This window comes from Euphorbia lathyris, chromosome 5 (genome assembly GCF_963576675.1).
Source record: "Euphorbia lathyris chromosome 5, ddEupLath1.1, whole genome shotgun sequence".
Classification (NCBI taxonomy): domain Eukaryota; kingdom Viridiplantae; phylum Streptophyta; class Magnoliopsida; order Malpighiales; family Euphorbiaceae; genus Euphorbia; species Euphorbia lathyris.
The window spans coordinates 15,651,280-15,665,859 of NC_088914.1; the positions used below are offsets into that span (position 1 = coordinate 15,651,280).

At 36.8% G+C, this 14,580-nt stretch overlaps 3 protein-coding genes across 8 annotated transcripts; 1 reads left to right on the top strand and 2 right to left on the bottom strand.

Moving 5' to 3' along the window:
- Positions 1-609: 609 nt before the first annotated feature.
- On the top strand, positions 610-4,775 carry LOC136229286 (serine/threonine-protein kinase AFC2-like). Of its 2 annotated transcripts, XM_066017970.1 has the most exons (12): positions 610-862; positions 1,740-1,926; positions 2,393-2,419; positions 2,559-2,712; positions 2,801-2,849; positions 2,946-3,060; positions 3,270-3,361; positions 3,501-3,657; positions 3,742-3,806; positions 3,899-3,996; positions 4,115-4,217; positions 4,358-4,775. In XM_066017970.1, the coding sequence occupies exons 1-12, from the start codon at positions 761-763 to the stop codon at positions 4,505-4,507; spliced, it is 1,299 nt and encodes a 432-aa protein (XP_065874042.1). In that variant the 5' UTR covers positions 610-760; the 3' UTR covers positions 4,508-4,775. The 2 variants fall into 2 exon arrangements, with proteins under 2 accessions (XP_065874042.1, XP_065874043.1); XM_066017971.1 differs by lacking the exons at positions 610-862; positions 1,740-1,926; positions 2,393-2,419; positions 2,801-2,849; positions 2,946-3,060 and having other exon boundaries at positions 2,694-2,712.
- Positions 4,776-5,110: 335 nt separating this feature from the next.
- On the bottom strand, positions 5,111-6,433 carry LOC136229688 (uncharacterized). The gene has a single exon (XM_066018597.1). The coding sequence runs from the start codon at positions 6,431-6,433 to the stop codon at positions 5,111-5,113; it is 1,323 nt and encodes a 440-aa protein (XP_065874669.1).
- A 1,031-nt stretch (positions 6,434-7,464) lies between these two features.
- On the bottom strand, positions 7,465-12,151 carry LOC136230850 (pentatricopeptide repeat-containing protein At1g13040, mitochondrial). Of its 5 annotated transcripts, none has more exons than XM_066020048.1 (5): positions 10,297-12,151; positions 9,385-9,552; positions 9,166-9,217; positions 7,907-8,209; positions 7,465-7,817 (listed from the first exon to the last, which is right to left on the bottom strand). In XM_066020048.1, exon 1 carries the CDS (start codon positions 11,854-11,856, stop codon positions 10,303-10,305), a length of 1,554 nt encoding a protein of 517 aa, XP_065876120.1. In that variant the 5' UTR covers positions 11,857-12,151; the 3' UTR covers positions 7,465-7,817; positions 7,907-8,209; positions 9,166-9,217; positions 9,385-9,552; positions 10,297-10,302. The 5 variants fall into 5 exon arrangements, with proteins under 5 accessions (XP_065876120.1, XP_065876121.1, XP_065876118.1 ...); XM_066020049.1 differs by having other exon boundaries at positions 7,465-7,805; positions 9,385-9,558; positions 10,297-12,150; XM_066020046.1 differs by having other exon boundaries at positions 7,467-7,817; positions 9,193-9,217; positions 9,385-9,558; positions 10,297-12,150.
- Positions 12,152-14,580: the final 2,429 nt, after the last annotated feature.

The following is a 14,580-nucleotide window of genomic DNA, read 5'->3' on the forward strand; positions in this document are numbered from 1 at the left end:
CAAAGTTTTAGATCAAATACCTAATATCTTTAATTTATCAAATACTCAATTAAAGTTTTAGGTCAAATATGCAATCAAAGTTTAATCAAATCACCAATTTAGTACTCTACAGCGTCAAAATTTGTGGAGACAGGGGACGGAACTACCACTCGACAACGTCAAAATTTGTGGAGACAGGAGACGAAACTACCACTGGTCATGGTTGTTACGGTGACCGAAGGCCCGAACCCCTCCCTGTACCTGCCCCTAATTACGTTGTTTGGTTCGACCAATCCGTCACTCGGATAAACTAAGTGAGTCATGATCCAAATATAAATCTAGATTGATTGATGTCTTGATCCGGGTTTGACAATATTATTTTAAACGAAACAGGATGAAAATGAACTACTCCTATGAAATTTAATATAGTTTTGTCAACCCAAATCCATCTATTAAATGTGGGCCGGGTAGATATACCCGACCCGCTGCTACCTGGGTTTTGTTTTCCTTTCCGGATAAGGTATCGAAATTAGTATATCCCGAATTATTTAAAAAAGAATAAAAATTGGAAAAGGAAAAAAGATAACTTGACCTCGGTTAAGTTCCAGGTGTAGCCAACTAACTATAGTCATCCAAAACCAACGGCCTAGATCAACTCTTGGAAAAGAAATCCCGTAAGAACTAGGGTTAGGGCAATTATTCCTATTGCTCAAGCTTAATCGATCACGGATTAATCGATTGACTGATCTATCTAGATTCAGGGGCTCGTATCAGCTATCAGATGGAGATGGATTATCTTACTCAGTTTCCGCATAGTCACATGGATCGTCGTCCCAGAAAAAGGCCAAGATTTGCTTGGGATATTCCTCAAGCTCACACTAAGGTATTATTTTAATTTTCCTTTTTTTTTACTCGTATGAAAATTTGTTCTGGTTTTCATTAAGTGTATGTCCTCAGTATCGTTGCGCAGAAAATAATTTTATGAAATCTCTTCTTGATGGCTGTGATCTGCTTTGTAGATTTTTCTCGGGAGATAATTTTTCTCTTACACGATTAAATTAAATTACGGCTTGATTTGCAGAGAATGTCATAGTTCTATGCAGATTAATTAATTGTAAAGAGTATCTTTTTATTTTTATTATTTCCACTCATTTGGTTCTAGAATTCTTTTCCTAAAGAGTGTATTTAATACAATTGAGATCTCTACTGTGAAGCTTAATGGTTTTGCTTTTTGGTCGTGCTAATTGAGCTGCCTTGACTGTATGTATAGATAGATATATATTATTGGTTGATAAATATTGCATATGGAGCTTTGGCCTCTTTGCCAAATTATGTGAATTCTTGCTTAAGATGCTCTTTAGTTGGATCTTCATGGTTCTTAAGTTGATTTTGATGTCCAATTCTTTGATTATTAGTAAGATGGCAGGTTTAGATATAACTTGTATAGTACAATAACTAGCTCCAACTAGTATGTATTCCTATGTTGATTTAGTTGAATTGGGTCAAATATATGTCTGTATAATTTCATGGGTACGGAAGCTGATGGGTTAGGATTGTGTGATGCCTTTTTTTTCCTATAATATATATCTCATTTGATTATTGTGATATTACATTAAAATTAAGGGCTTCCTATTTGGTTTCGTAATATAGATGGGAAAATCCTGAAAGTGAATTGAGGAAAGGGTTTTTTTTTTCTTTTTTCTTTTTTTTTTTTAAATTCCTGTTTGTCTTACAAAAATTGAACAAATGGCTGTGTGTAGGCTCACTCAGGATTGTATTATGGACAAGAGGTTGGAAATGGAACAAGCATTGGACCATCAAGGATACTCCCGGACTATGCTGGTCTATTTGTAAAAGGATTGGCTCAAAAAGGCTCTCCCCCATGGCGAGACGATGACAAAGATGGACATTACATGTTTGCCCTTGGGGAGAATTTAACCTCTCGCTGTAATGACACTTAATCACCATTTGATTGGCTTTTACATTATGATGTCACTTGCTATGTTGCATGTTGAGCTCCATGGACCAAGATTGTATTTTCTATTTCAATTACTCTGCCATCTTTTCCTTGCTGCCAGCTTTTTTTATTTTCAAGTTCGAATGTCTTATAAGACTATTTTATTATATCAATATTATGTGAGTTGATGTGTTTTCAAGTGCCGTGCTTCTTGCTTTGTTTTGCAAAATTGCACTCTTTTGCCATGAAATTAAATATTGCTCGGCTTGTAGCTTTCTCAGAACTTTAGAAAAGAAATTCAAAGAAAGAACAACTTCCACTCCATTCAAACACTGCATCTTTTTCTATAATATCCATCTATTTATTTGCCTTTTTGGTTTCATTCAATTGGTATTTCATGTGCTTTAGTTTCTATTTTGTGAGCGTACTTATGTTTTGTTCTCTTTATCTCTGCAGACAAGATTCAGAGAAAAATTGGTGAAGGTTAGTGTCCTTTCAAACTAGTAAATATATTAGATGCTTATTAGCTGATAATTGTTTTCCTAACCTCTCTTTGCTTACGACTGAACATATGTATAACTATTTACATTTGGATTTGTTAATCCTTTAAAATTTTGTACAGGAACCTTTGGTCAGGTTTTGGAATGCTGGGATAGGGAAGCAAGAGAGATGGTTGCCATAAAAGTTGTGCGCAGTACGAAGAAGTACCGAGAAGCAGCAATGTTAGAAATCGATGTGCTTCACTTGCTTGGGAAGTATGACAGAAGTGGCAGCCGGTGAGTGTTATTGCAATATTCTCTATTTGCTTCTCAGTAGTGTTTGAAGAAAACCATGTCCTTTGTTAAGTGGGCTTATTCTTTGCAGTTGTGTACAAATACGAAACTGGTTTGATTATCGTAACCATATCTGTATTGTAAGTATATAATTTATTTACAATAATGTTATTTCCCCATCTTCATAAATATTTTGGGGATTAAAATTTGGTGGTGGATTTAAATGGTTTTAACAGGTCTTTGAGATGCTTGGACCAAGCTTGTATGATTTTCTTCGCAAAAATAATTATCGCCCATTTCCGGTTGATCTTGTCCGCGAGCTTGGCAGACAACTCTTGGAATGTGTAGCATGTGTGTTCATTGCTTCTATTTCTCTTATCCTAATTGCAAACTGTATTTTCTTTAAGTTGCATGTAACACATCATTTTGCTGCTCCTTGAATTTTCAGCATTCCCTGTTGTGTTTGTATAATAAAAGTTCTTGCTTTCAGTAAGATGACTACTTGTCTGAGTATGGGTTAAGAAAAGTTCTGATGTTGACTCTACCTTTTCCATTTGCAGTTATGCATGATTTGCGTCTTATACATACTGACTTGAAGCCAGAGAACATACTTTTTGTATCTCCAGAATATGTAAAAATACCGGACTACAAGGTAGATACTTTTATTGCATGTTTCTGCATCAGTTTGTGTGTGGAACCTCCCTGTTTGCCCCCATTATTAGTTCTTTGTTCAGGATTTTGATTTATGCCTGTCTTGTGATGATAACTCCATGAATATTCTGCTAGTGCAGGTTCCATCAATCTCACCTACTGAAGGGGCCTATTTCAAGAGGTTGCCAAAGTCAAGTGCTATTAAGGTTATTGATTTTGGCAGTACAGCTTATGGGCATAATGAGCACAACTATATTGTCTCAACCAGGCACTACCGAGCACCTGAAGTTATTCTAGGTTTGTATATATTAGTCCTTTGCATGGATTTTTCCCACAATTATATTTGCTGAAATTCATGTCTAAGCTTGTTTCATTCATCAGGGCTTGGGTGGAGTTATCCATGTGACATATGGAGTGTGGGTTGTATCTTAGTAGAACTGTGTTCGGTAGGTTCACCTAGTCATGGATATCCAGATAGCATTTTCTATTACCCAAAACAAACAAATAAATGAAGCATGTCATATATTTTTGTTTTCAGGGTGAAGCATTGTTTCAGACTCATGAGAACTTAGAGCATTTGGCAATGATGGAAAGGGTTTTGGGCCAATTGCCTCAGCACATGTTAAGAAGAACAGAGTATGTTCTTTTCTGAGACTTCCTGTTTTATTTTAACATCTAGATTTTCCATGAAAAAATTGTCCAGTGTGATTCACTCTCTCCCCCTACTTGATGGTGGGGATTGTGGTTGATTCAGCCGCCATGCAGAGAAGTACATTAGAAGGGGCAGGTTGGACTGGCCTGAGGGTGCAACATCTCGGGAAAGCATAAAAGCTGTGACGAAGCTACCACGTCTTCAGGTGCATATGTGCCACTACTATTACTCTCCAATGGCTTATTGTGTTTCTGTTGTTAATATGAATTCAGTAATTTTAGAATATAGAGTCCATCTTGCTTCTTCAATGCTTGATTTTGTGCTTGCTTATGTTTCTTCTGGCAGAATATTGTAATGCAACATGTTGATCACTCTGCTGGGGATATCATTGATCTCTTGCAAGGTCTCCTTAGATATGACCCATCCAATAGGCTAACTGCTCATGAAGCTTTGAAGCATCCCTTCTTTACAAGAGATAATTACAGGAGATTTTAATGAGTTTGTAATGTTCCTTATTGTGGGATGGTTCACTTGGTCATTTCATAACGACTGATGAGTTGAACTGGTCGGTCTGGGTTTCCTGGTTTCTTTTCTATAGTAGTGCTATTATTAACGCGTTTTATCATCAGTGTGAAGGAGCGGAGAGGGCTGGTCAGGATTTTGAGGCATCTTTGTAATTTTCTTTGTATTGCGCATTTGTAAATAAACAGTGTAAGGGGAAGTTTCTCCCCCATTTTTTCTATAATCATTGTTGTCTTTCTCTTTTGCCTCTCTAAAAACAGCCCTTTTACAGTTAAGGTCGATAGCACTTTAACAGTTAAAACCATTTTAAATGTGAAACAGTATAGCTGCTTTTTATCAGCAAACTATTTCCCGCTCTGTTGAATCTGTTAGGGTAACTTGATAGAAAATTTCATGCATTGCATTAATTTATACACATTATGTTGTATAGACAGGTATGTAACTAAAGGTGGGCATAGTGTAAAGCTGAGGTGAGGATCTAGTCCTTCAAAACAATATGGTGAGTAGATTTGGAAAAAGAAAGAGTGACTGTTGACAAATTGCAAAATCAGCTACTGCTTGAGTTTGGGGTACACCTTAACGTTTTGTTCTGCATCTGGTTGCTCGCAGGACACCGCTAGGAGGGGCACTCATCATGATAGTACAGTGACTATACAGCCGATAGGAGTATCTTAGAAAGCTTCCAAGGTTTGATCGTACTCGAAAAATTCCTTTAATGTTAAATATGATTGCATTTCTACTTGTCTCTTCCTGAAGCCGGGTAATTTCGCCTGACGGAAGACGAACCTGACTAGTTACCATATGAACATTTGCAAACATTGAATGCGCCTTTGGTACTGAGAAAGATTCAATATATTGGGTAGCAATAAGAGTATTCCCGTAGTAGAGATCAATGATCATGTTACTGAACTCCACACCAGCCTTCTTGTTTGGATTCGTGAAATTTGTCAGTACAGATAGATCAGCATTAAGCAGAGCGCCTGCATCAACATATGCTGCATTCAAGGTTGCACTAGACACCTCGAACCTGGGGCTACGAGGACGATAGACAAGATACATAATGAGCACAATCAGACCTCCGAGAAATATTACAATCCAGAAAATGGCACAAAAGGCTGCTATCAACCATGTTAGGGGCCCAGTTCGCTGAGATGCTGGTGCTTGTGATCGGCGAGGGCGATCCTGTTGTTCCGGGGTTGGTTTAGAATCATGAGGATGGAGGGGATAGTGTTCTTGTTCGCGGTCACGATCACGATCACGATCACGGTGTTTAGGCTGTGTCACTGGAGTAACATCAGGTTGTTGAGAACGTTGTCGTTGAGGCTTTTTTCTTGGAAGCTTGGGAGGCGGCCTTGAATCACGAAGATGGAGGGGATAGTGATCTTGTTCAAGGTCATGATGTTGTGGCTGTGTCACCAAGGCACCATCAGGTTGCTGGAGACGTTGAGGTTTTTTTCTTGTGAGCCGAGGTTCTTGGAGGCCCTCATCTTGGTGCTGTGGCAGAACCATCCAAGGACTACGGAATTTACCATCACGTTTTGGATCTTCAACTTGATGCTCTTCCTTTGGAGTTGGATGTTGCAATGGAATCAACCATGGGGTGTGGTATTCAGCATCGTGCCTTGGATCAGAAGGGTCGGTCTGTGGATATTGGGGTTGGCGTGGTTCTGAACCCTTCCTTGGGGCTCGGAATGGTCCATCACCCTCATAAGTTCCACCTCGTGGACCCTTTGGCTTGGAGCGCTGACCTTGTCGTGGTAGAGGTGGCTGATTTTGTTGGTTTTGCGGCTCATGTGGTAACTCCCCTTGCTGTTCAACTGCAGGAGTAGGCGGGGAATGTTGGCCGTCACGCTGCTGTAGGGGTCTAATAAAGTGAGGATTAGTTTCATGGTGAGACATAGTAGAACTAAACTATGGCGAGTAAATGAGGAATGGGAAAGAAAATGGGGGAGGAATTTGAAGAGTTGTGTGTTGAGTAATAGAGGATGACTTGATGAAAACTTAAAGAAGGATTCGGATTAAGGCAAAGAATCAGACATATGCTAATAACTGGAGGGAAGTAATATTATACTTGATGATGATGCCTTCCTTGCCTTTAAGTTTTTGAGTTAATTATAAGCTCAGCTCCAGTTAAATTGCACTAATGTTGTCTAGATTTGTGATTATTAGAATATCAAAGTCCCTTGAATATGTTCCATCTTTGGCACTTCTCTCTTGTGCGCGATCTTTAGATTTGGGTCCCCATTTTTATCATGTTCAAATCAAACTGGTTTTGGCTCTAGCCAAAGATAACTGGAGGTAGTAAATTGTGTATACGATCAGACAATGCATACACGAATATAATATGAATTAGTGGTTAGTGTTTTATTAAATAGATCACGAGTCTGTTTTGGATCAACGTGAATCCAATATGAATTTAGTGGTTAGTGTTTTATTAAATATATTATGAAAAATCAACACGAAATTGATACAATAATTTCATAAATTTTTAGAATGGATGAAGATTTTACATATTAACTTGAAAATGATATCAATATCTATTTAGTATTTTTTTTATGGTTTTACATATTATAAAAAAATAACAAAATTAGAGCACAATTTGAATCTTATTTGGACTTTTGAATCAAAAAATTTTATGAAATTAATTCTGGGTACAATGTTCTTTCTCGTTGTACTAAAAGAAACAGTTCAAGCAGTGTCTAGTGTTACTTCGTAGATTACAGTCAGTGTCACTTATGAGACTGGATTGTAATTATTTAAAATTATTTAATTATTATGTTGAGATTTTTTTTTTTTTTTTTTGCTATAAATTAAACAATTATTTAAATAAAAAAAGGATTGATACATTTTATACTAAATCAATAAATGACAACACTGCATAAATTGTAACGCAATTAAAATAACCAAAGAAACTTCTTAAGGAATTTTGTTTATTTGTTTTCTTCCTGAAATGGAAGTTTTCCAAGCTCTCACGAATTCCAAGTAGCTTCACAAGTAAGGAATTTCGTGTAACCAAAAAGAATTTCATATTCTATGAATTACAGGTTTGTCTTATCAAAAAAAAAAAAAAAGAATTACAGGTTTTACCACATATTTATAAAATTTAGCAGTAATTGTGGTATTTATTCAATATTTATACCATTTACACCATATATAAGCATATGAAATACATAACACGATTTTTATATAAGGTTAACCTCAGCTCCGTTTCTTTTCACTTAGCTTATTTCAAGCTAACTGAGCAGGCAAGAAAAGATTCAGCATCAATCATCTGAAAAAAAATCTGCATTCAAGCGTATATTTCTGATTATATGTTGAAAATTAACAGCTCTGTTTATCACTTCTGACTGGGTTACAAGTGAGAAATCATACCAGGCATCTGGATTTCAAAGCATGAATTAGTGCTCTCCAGCAATGTTGCACGAACTCTTTTCGTTAGTAGCGCTTCCGCTTTTTCTGTCTTGTATCCATATCTGTTTTCGTTTGAAAGTTACTTTATGAAAGTTATATTTTAAAAATAACGTTTCCCATGTTCATTTCCGTGTCCATGTCCGGGTAACATACTCTCCAAAGGTACTGCATCCTAGATGGAGGCATTAAATCAGTAAATTGCAATGAGCTCTGACTCGGTGGTTAGCACCCATCTTCAAGGCCAACGTAATAACAGATGGAACCCTACAAATTAAAAATAGGAGGAGTTATAATAATAATAATAATAACAACTGATAAGGTAACAAGTTAGGCCTAAGGTTTTTGGGGCCAGTATCAATTTAGGCTGTATGTACAAAATAGCACCAATATAGGCTTAACATTTAAAAAAGAGTATCAATTTAGGTCTCGATAATGGAACGTGAGACGTCATTCATATTACTCGAGTAATATGAATGACGTCTCTCGAGACCTAAATTGATACTCTTTTTTAAACGTTAGGCCTATATTGGTGCTATTTTGTAGGTGGACCCTAAATTGATACTTTCTAAAAAACTTACCTATTTTGGTACCTTATCCCTAATAATAATGATAACTCAATCAAAAACTTACTAAATCATTGTGGTTAAAGGTTAATGAAATCCAATTTAGGGAGAATGTACAAAAATACTCTTTAACGTTGGCATCCAAAAGCAATTCTACTCCTAACACTATAAATGGTGCAATTGAGGATTACTGTTGACAAGTTGGATCAATTAAGACATCATTCAAAAATACAAATATCTTGTTCTCGTGTTCTGCACCAGTTGATTCAAAAAGAAAAGATTTTGTATTTTTTGTGATTTCAAAATAGATTTGTAGATGGAATCCTTTAAGCTCAATGAAAGATTTGGATAGCATGATGCACATATACGGTGGGGATAACAAAATTCATGACTGAGGAGAGGATTTCCTTAATGATGTATGAAATTGACCCAATTTGTCCGGCTCTTAATTACACCATTTATGACGTATTGTCTACCAATGTTAGGGGTATTTTTGAATCTTATCCCTTAAATTTATATTTGTTTAACCCAACTCACTCTGAAAAGCATGAAACACAAGCTTGAATGGTGAAGCTAGTATATATAAAAATAAAATGAAAAAAAATTAGTAGCCCACAAAGCAAAAAGAAAATTTAGATTGAGAGGGAAAATCCTTACTAGGTTGAGTACAATATTTTGAATTACCTAGTCCAGAAGCACCAATTCTGTACTGCATATGAAACCACAAAAACACAATGGATTTCAACATTCTAATACTAACAAACTTATGTTCCTTTTCATAACATCTGATTTTATTCTCACATATAATTAGAGAAATTTGTGCTTATAACTACTAATCATTTACAAGGGAAGTTAGGGAAAGCAGAAGGCTCAAACCTGTGTGCTCTCCACAGCTCCAATTCATCAGCAGGACAGTGAATGAGTTGGGAAGACTATGGGCCTGCTCAGGTGTATTTCAACCAAATTATTTCCAAAATTTGGACTCTGCTTTCGATCTCAGGGATGAAAAAGAAGAGAATTAAACCAAATGTCATCAGCTTCAACCTGAAACTACAGATTGTTCACAGTTAGTACAAGATGTGAAAAAATTGTGAGAAGTCAGAAATCTTGAAGTAATTTAACAAAATCTAGACTTACAGGCACCTACTATTATACCAATGATGAATGGAAACAAGGTATTATGAAGAAACGGTCACCCACTACTGACCTGCTTAAGAGCATGAACACCATCTTCTACCTCAGTTATTGGCAAATTCAACAGCTAACCTAATGAGTTCTATAGCAATAAGTAATAGGCATCTCGAGAAATTTTAGTGCTTAAAAGCTCCAATTTGTGGTATGAGTAAACCATTGTATGACCACATCGGAACAGTAATTTGAGTGAACTCATTAGGTTAGCCATTACATAAGCAAGGTCAAAATTAGCCATTACATATTGAGATCTGTCATGTTGCGCTCTCAATAGGACTTACTGAGTGCAGAACACCATAATTGCCTTATGTAAACAGTATATGAAAATGACACCCCTAACATGAATAGTGTAAATTAAATTTCTAGCTACTATGAAATATATATGTTTTGTATTGCCTGGTTTGCAAAAGATCGGCACCGAAATCCAACATGTAATATTGCACGATTAAAAGGGTGCTACTCCAACAATTTTCAGAAAGAAAAAAAAGCTCTGATACTGCCCTGAAAAACTATTGTTTTAGGTTAACTCCCTTAGCTATTCAAAAGGCTAGCATAATTGAAACACATAAAAAAGGATGAGAACTATGAGATACAAACCATTTATCATGTACTTGCAGCTCCACCTGAACTGGCACTGATGAGAATCTCAGAGGCGGATCTGTCAAGAGTAAAGCCCCTTTCCATCATCTCACCCCAAACCGTACAAGCAATGGAGAACTTCTTTTCCCCTATAAGCCCTCCAATGATCACTTTGTATGTTACTTCATCAGGAGATAATCCTCTTCTTTGCATTTCTTCATATAACTGCATCGCTTCATTTACTCTAAAGGATTTGCAAAACCCATTTATAAGGGTATTATACGAAATCACATCAGGGAGAACTCCCTGTTCTACCATATCACAGAAAACCGAATGAGCCATTTCTACTTTTCTACTCTTGCATAGGTGATTGATAATTGTGTTATAGAATATACGGTCTGGTGAAAGACTCATTCCTGTCATCTGATCAAGAAGCCTTTTTGCCATATCAGAACTACCCTTTTGTAGAAAGGCCTTTATAAGTATAGTGAATGTCACCACATCTGGCAGAATTCCCTTCAACCACATTTCCTCAAACAGCTTATAAGCTCTTTTGATATCATTTTGATTACAAAATGCATTAATAATTGTATTGAATGAAACTACATCATACAAGCCTTTTGGCCCCATCTTGTCTATCATCAACATATACGCTCTTTCAGGACGATTTGCTTTACAAAGTCCCTTAAGAAGCTGGTTATAACTGTATACATCAGGTTCTATCCCAGTTCCCTCCATCTGCTTCAACAGCTTCTCTGCCTTCTCCAACATTAGCTCATCACAACAATAATTCAATAACACGTTGTATGTAACCAAATCCGGCTCAGACACAGTCCTTCTCATGAAGTATTTAATTGCCTGTGCCTTATCAATCCTGCCAACCTTACAGAATCCACTCATTAATGCATTATAAATCAGTGAACTGAGCTTAACTTCACCACTCTTCATCACATCAAGTATGAGCTCATAAGCCAGTTCTACCTTTCCTCCACCACACAACCCAATTACAAGTGCCCCACATACCTTATTATCCGGTTTAAAACCTTTACTTATCATATCATGCCAAAATTGAATTGCAGTATCAAATTCCTTGATTTCACAAAAACCGTGTATCAGAATAGTATATGTTACAACATCAGGCTCCCTCCCTCTCTCGATCATCCTCTCAAACAACTCCAATGCTAATTCTATCCTACCCTCACGAAACAAAAGATGCAAGTAAATATTAAAAGCCCAAATATCAGGCACACATTTAAGTCTCTCCATGTCGTGTAGCAATTCATCAATGAGTGTAAAGTTCTTTACTTGGCACAAACCCGAAATGAAGCGAGAGTAAGTAAAGGGAGATAGCGAGAACCCAAGAGGACCCATTTTAGAGTAGTACTGATAGGCTAAATCGAAACGAGCATGAGATATTAAAACGCCAATAAATCTATTGTAATCCACGCTAAAAACGCGACACTTTGATTGAGTCATTTCGTCGAACACTTGGATTGCATTATCGATAAGACCGGCCTTGACGCAGCTAGCAATGCGAGAACGATATATAAGGCGATGAGCGCCCAGAGACTGATACATGTCAGGACGATATGCATAGCAATGACAGTAATGGTAACCTCATGGGGCAATCAATATAGGGACAAGCAAATAATCATGATTATAAAATTAACACAGATTGACCCAAATTGTAATTGGGATGATGTAGCAACAAAGGACAAGCTGAAATATGGAGAAAAATACAGAGAGATAAAGAGAGGAAAGTGGCCACCTGGTTTCGGCGATGGAGAAAGAGTAGTAGTAGGGGAGAGTCAGAAGCTGAGCTGAGACCGGAATGCAACAGAAAGGGAAAGGGAAGGGCGGGGCGGGGGGAAATTGGGGGCCCAAATTCTCGAATTTGGATTTGAGAATGAACTCAGTTTAGCTGAAACTATAACTAGTGACAGTAAGCTTGGGTTAGGCCAGTTTGATCTTCGGCCCTTCTCTGGTTTATTTGTTTGGGTCTTCTCTGGTGTGTTATATTGGGCCTTTTTTATAAATTTACAACTAAAAATTTCAGGAATAAGCATAAAACTCAACTAACTTATAATTAAGGGTGTTAATTTTTAATTATTGTATCAAAATAAACAAAATAATGGTTACTTTGTCAAAAAAATAATGTAACTATAGTAGCCATAGTGTCTACCTGTTATCTAAAGGTTTCATATTCTTTTTTTATTAAGGAAAATTACAAAACTGGGTCAAATGGGAGGCTCATTTACATATTTAACCCATTTACTAATCGTACTACATATCTAGATTGATTTTGTGTGACTTTTCCATAATACCCTCAATATTTACGCGCGGCTCGCTCTATCCCGTCTGACTTCGCATATTCGACCATATGCGAAGCCTGCGAAGCTGATGTTTGGATTTACTAATGAATTTAGTTCGCATATGCGAAGCCTGCGAAGCTGAAGTTTGTTTTGCTTGATGAATTTAGTTCGCATATGCGAATGCTGGATATGACTTGAAGCTAATTCGCGAAGTGGTATATAACAAAAAAATGGCAAACAACAACAGAACATTAAAATCATAACATTATCAAAATTTACAAGAAGATTGCCACAATAACAACATTCAAATCATAACATTATCAAAATTTACAACAAGATTGCCACAATAACAACATTCAAATCATAACATTATCAAAATTTACAACATGATTGTCACAATGAACTCTCCTAACGAATCATTTCAAAGTGAACCTAACTAATCTGGTACCAATCTTGAAACGGATGAGTAATCTTGGTGTGCACCGTGGGACACGTCCATCCCAAAAAGTCTGGACCAGACTTTTTGGGATGGACGTGTCCCACGGTGCACACCAAGATTACTCATCTGATTCAAGATTGGTATCGGATTAAGTTAGGTCCACTTTAAAGATTGGCACCATGGGATGGACGTGTCCCATGGTGCACCCCAAGATTGACAAAACCTCTCATAACCAACCACTTTAGGAGTGAATGTGTCAGTCTTGGGGAAGTTCATCCCTATACAGGAAGGAAAATCATCTCCCCTGCAGCCCAGTACGCCGCCTTCCAGAAAGGGATATTACGTATTCAACCATCTACAGAAAAAATTAATCGTGTTAGGTAGGGAAAAAGAAGATTTTGGCTTCGCGAAATATAGCGAAGCATGCGAATGTAAATGTGCAGGGTTTTACTTCGCATATCGATGCTTTCGCGAAGCCTGCGAGGTCAGAAACGTGACTATCTACGTCGCATATCGATGCTTTCGCGAAGTCTGCGAGGTCTGAAACGTGAAGATCTATTCGCAGACTTCGCGAACTAATAGATTCGCGAGGTAAATCCATACGTTTCAGACGCTTTCTCTTCGCATATCTTCGCGAAATCAACGATTAACAAAGTAGATCGTCACTTTCCAGGCTCGTTCTCTTCGCAAAGCTTCGTAAAACCATCGATTGCAAAGTGAATTCATGAAAAAACGCAGAAAAAAAAACCAGATACTTACATTTTTCGTCCCTTTCACCCCGAAAAGCGACAATAACAATATGATAACATGGGAAGAACGAAGGAAATAACGTAGAAAAATCATTTCTTTGATGGTAACAAGAAGAAAGAAACCAAGCAACGAACAGGAAGATGAAAAACCATGGCTTCGTTTTCTAGGGTTGGGAAGTTGCAGAATCAAGAGATGAAGAGATGAAAAAGAGAAATTCATTGTGATTTTGACTAAATGGTGCAGATTTCGTGCAATTTAAAGGAAGAAAGGAAGATCAAAAGTCTTGAAATCATTAATGCAGGAGCAACTTTTCGCATAACCAATGAGATAGGGGGAGCCGCGATTCGCATAACCAAGGAGTGGTGGAAGTGGGAAGGTTAGGGGTATTATGGAAAAGTCACATAAAATCAGTCTAGATATGTAGTAAGATTAGTAAATGGGTTAAATATGTAAATGGACCCCCCATTTGATCCAGTTTTATAATTTTCCCTTTTTATTATTACAACTAAAGATTTGTGTCGATCGTAATTTCATCGATTTGTAAGTAGATTTGTGGTATTTATTCTTAAAAAGATGTACATGTCATTTACTAAAGTTAGAAAAAAAAATCATATAATATATCTATATTAATCTTTTCATAGCTTTATAAAAAGTTACGTTAATTATCAATCAGCTAACAACTAATAGTCAGCTACTAACAATAATGTAATATTTTTTGAAACATTTATAATGTTTGCTAACAACTAACCGCGTGTTTCAAATTTATTGTCAATGTGATCTCATTGCTATAATTATCCTATA

Excerpts from the sequence above, each read along its gene's own strand:
- LOC136229688 (XM_066018597.1), bottom strand. The coding sequence starts at position 6,433 with ATGTCTCACCATGAAACTAATCCTCACTTTATTAGACCCCTACAGCAG.
- LOC136230850 (XM_066020048.1), bottom strand. The coding sequence starts at position 11,856 with ATGTATCAGTCTCTGGGCGCTCATCGCCTTATATATCGTTCTCGCATT.
- LOC136229286 (XM_066017970.1), top strand. The coding sequence starts at position 761 with ATGGAGATGGATTATCTTACTCAGTTTCCGCATAGTCACATGGATCGT. Across the intron at positions 2,713-2,800 it reads TATGACAGAAGTGGCAGCCG|TTGTGTACAAATACGAAACT; the intron begins GTGAGTGTTATT and ends TATTCTTTGCAG. Across the intron at positions 3,061-3,269 it reads ACTCTTGGAATGTGTAGCAT|TTATGCATGATTTGCGTCTT; the intron begins GTGTGTTCATTG and ends TTCCATTTGCAG.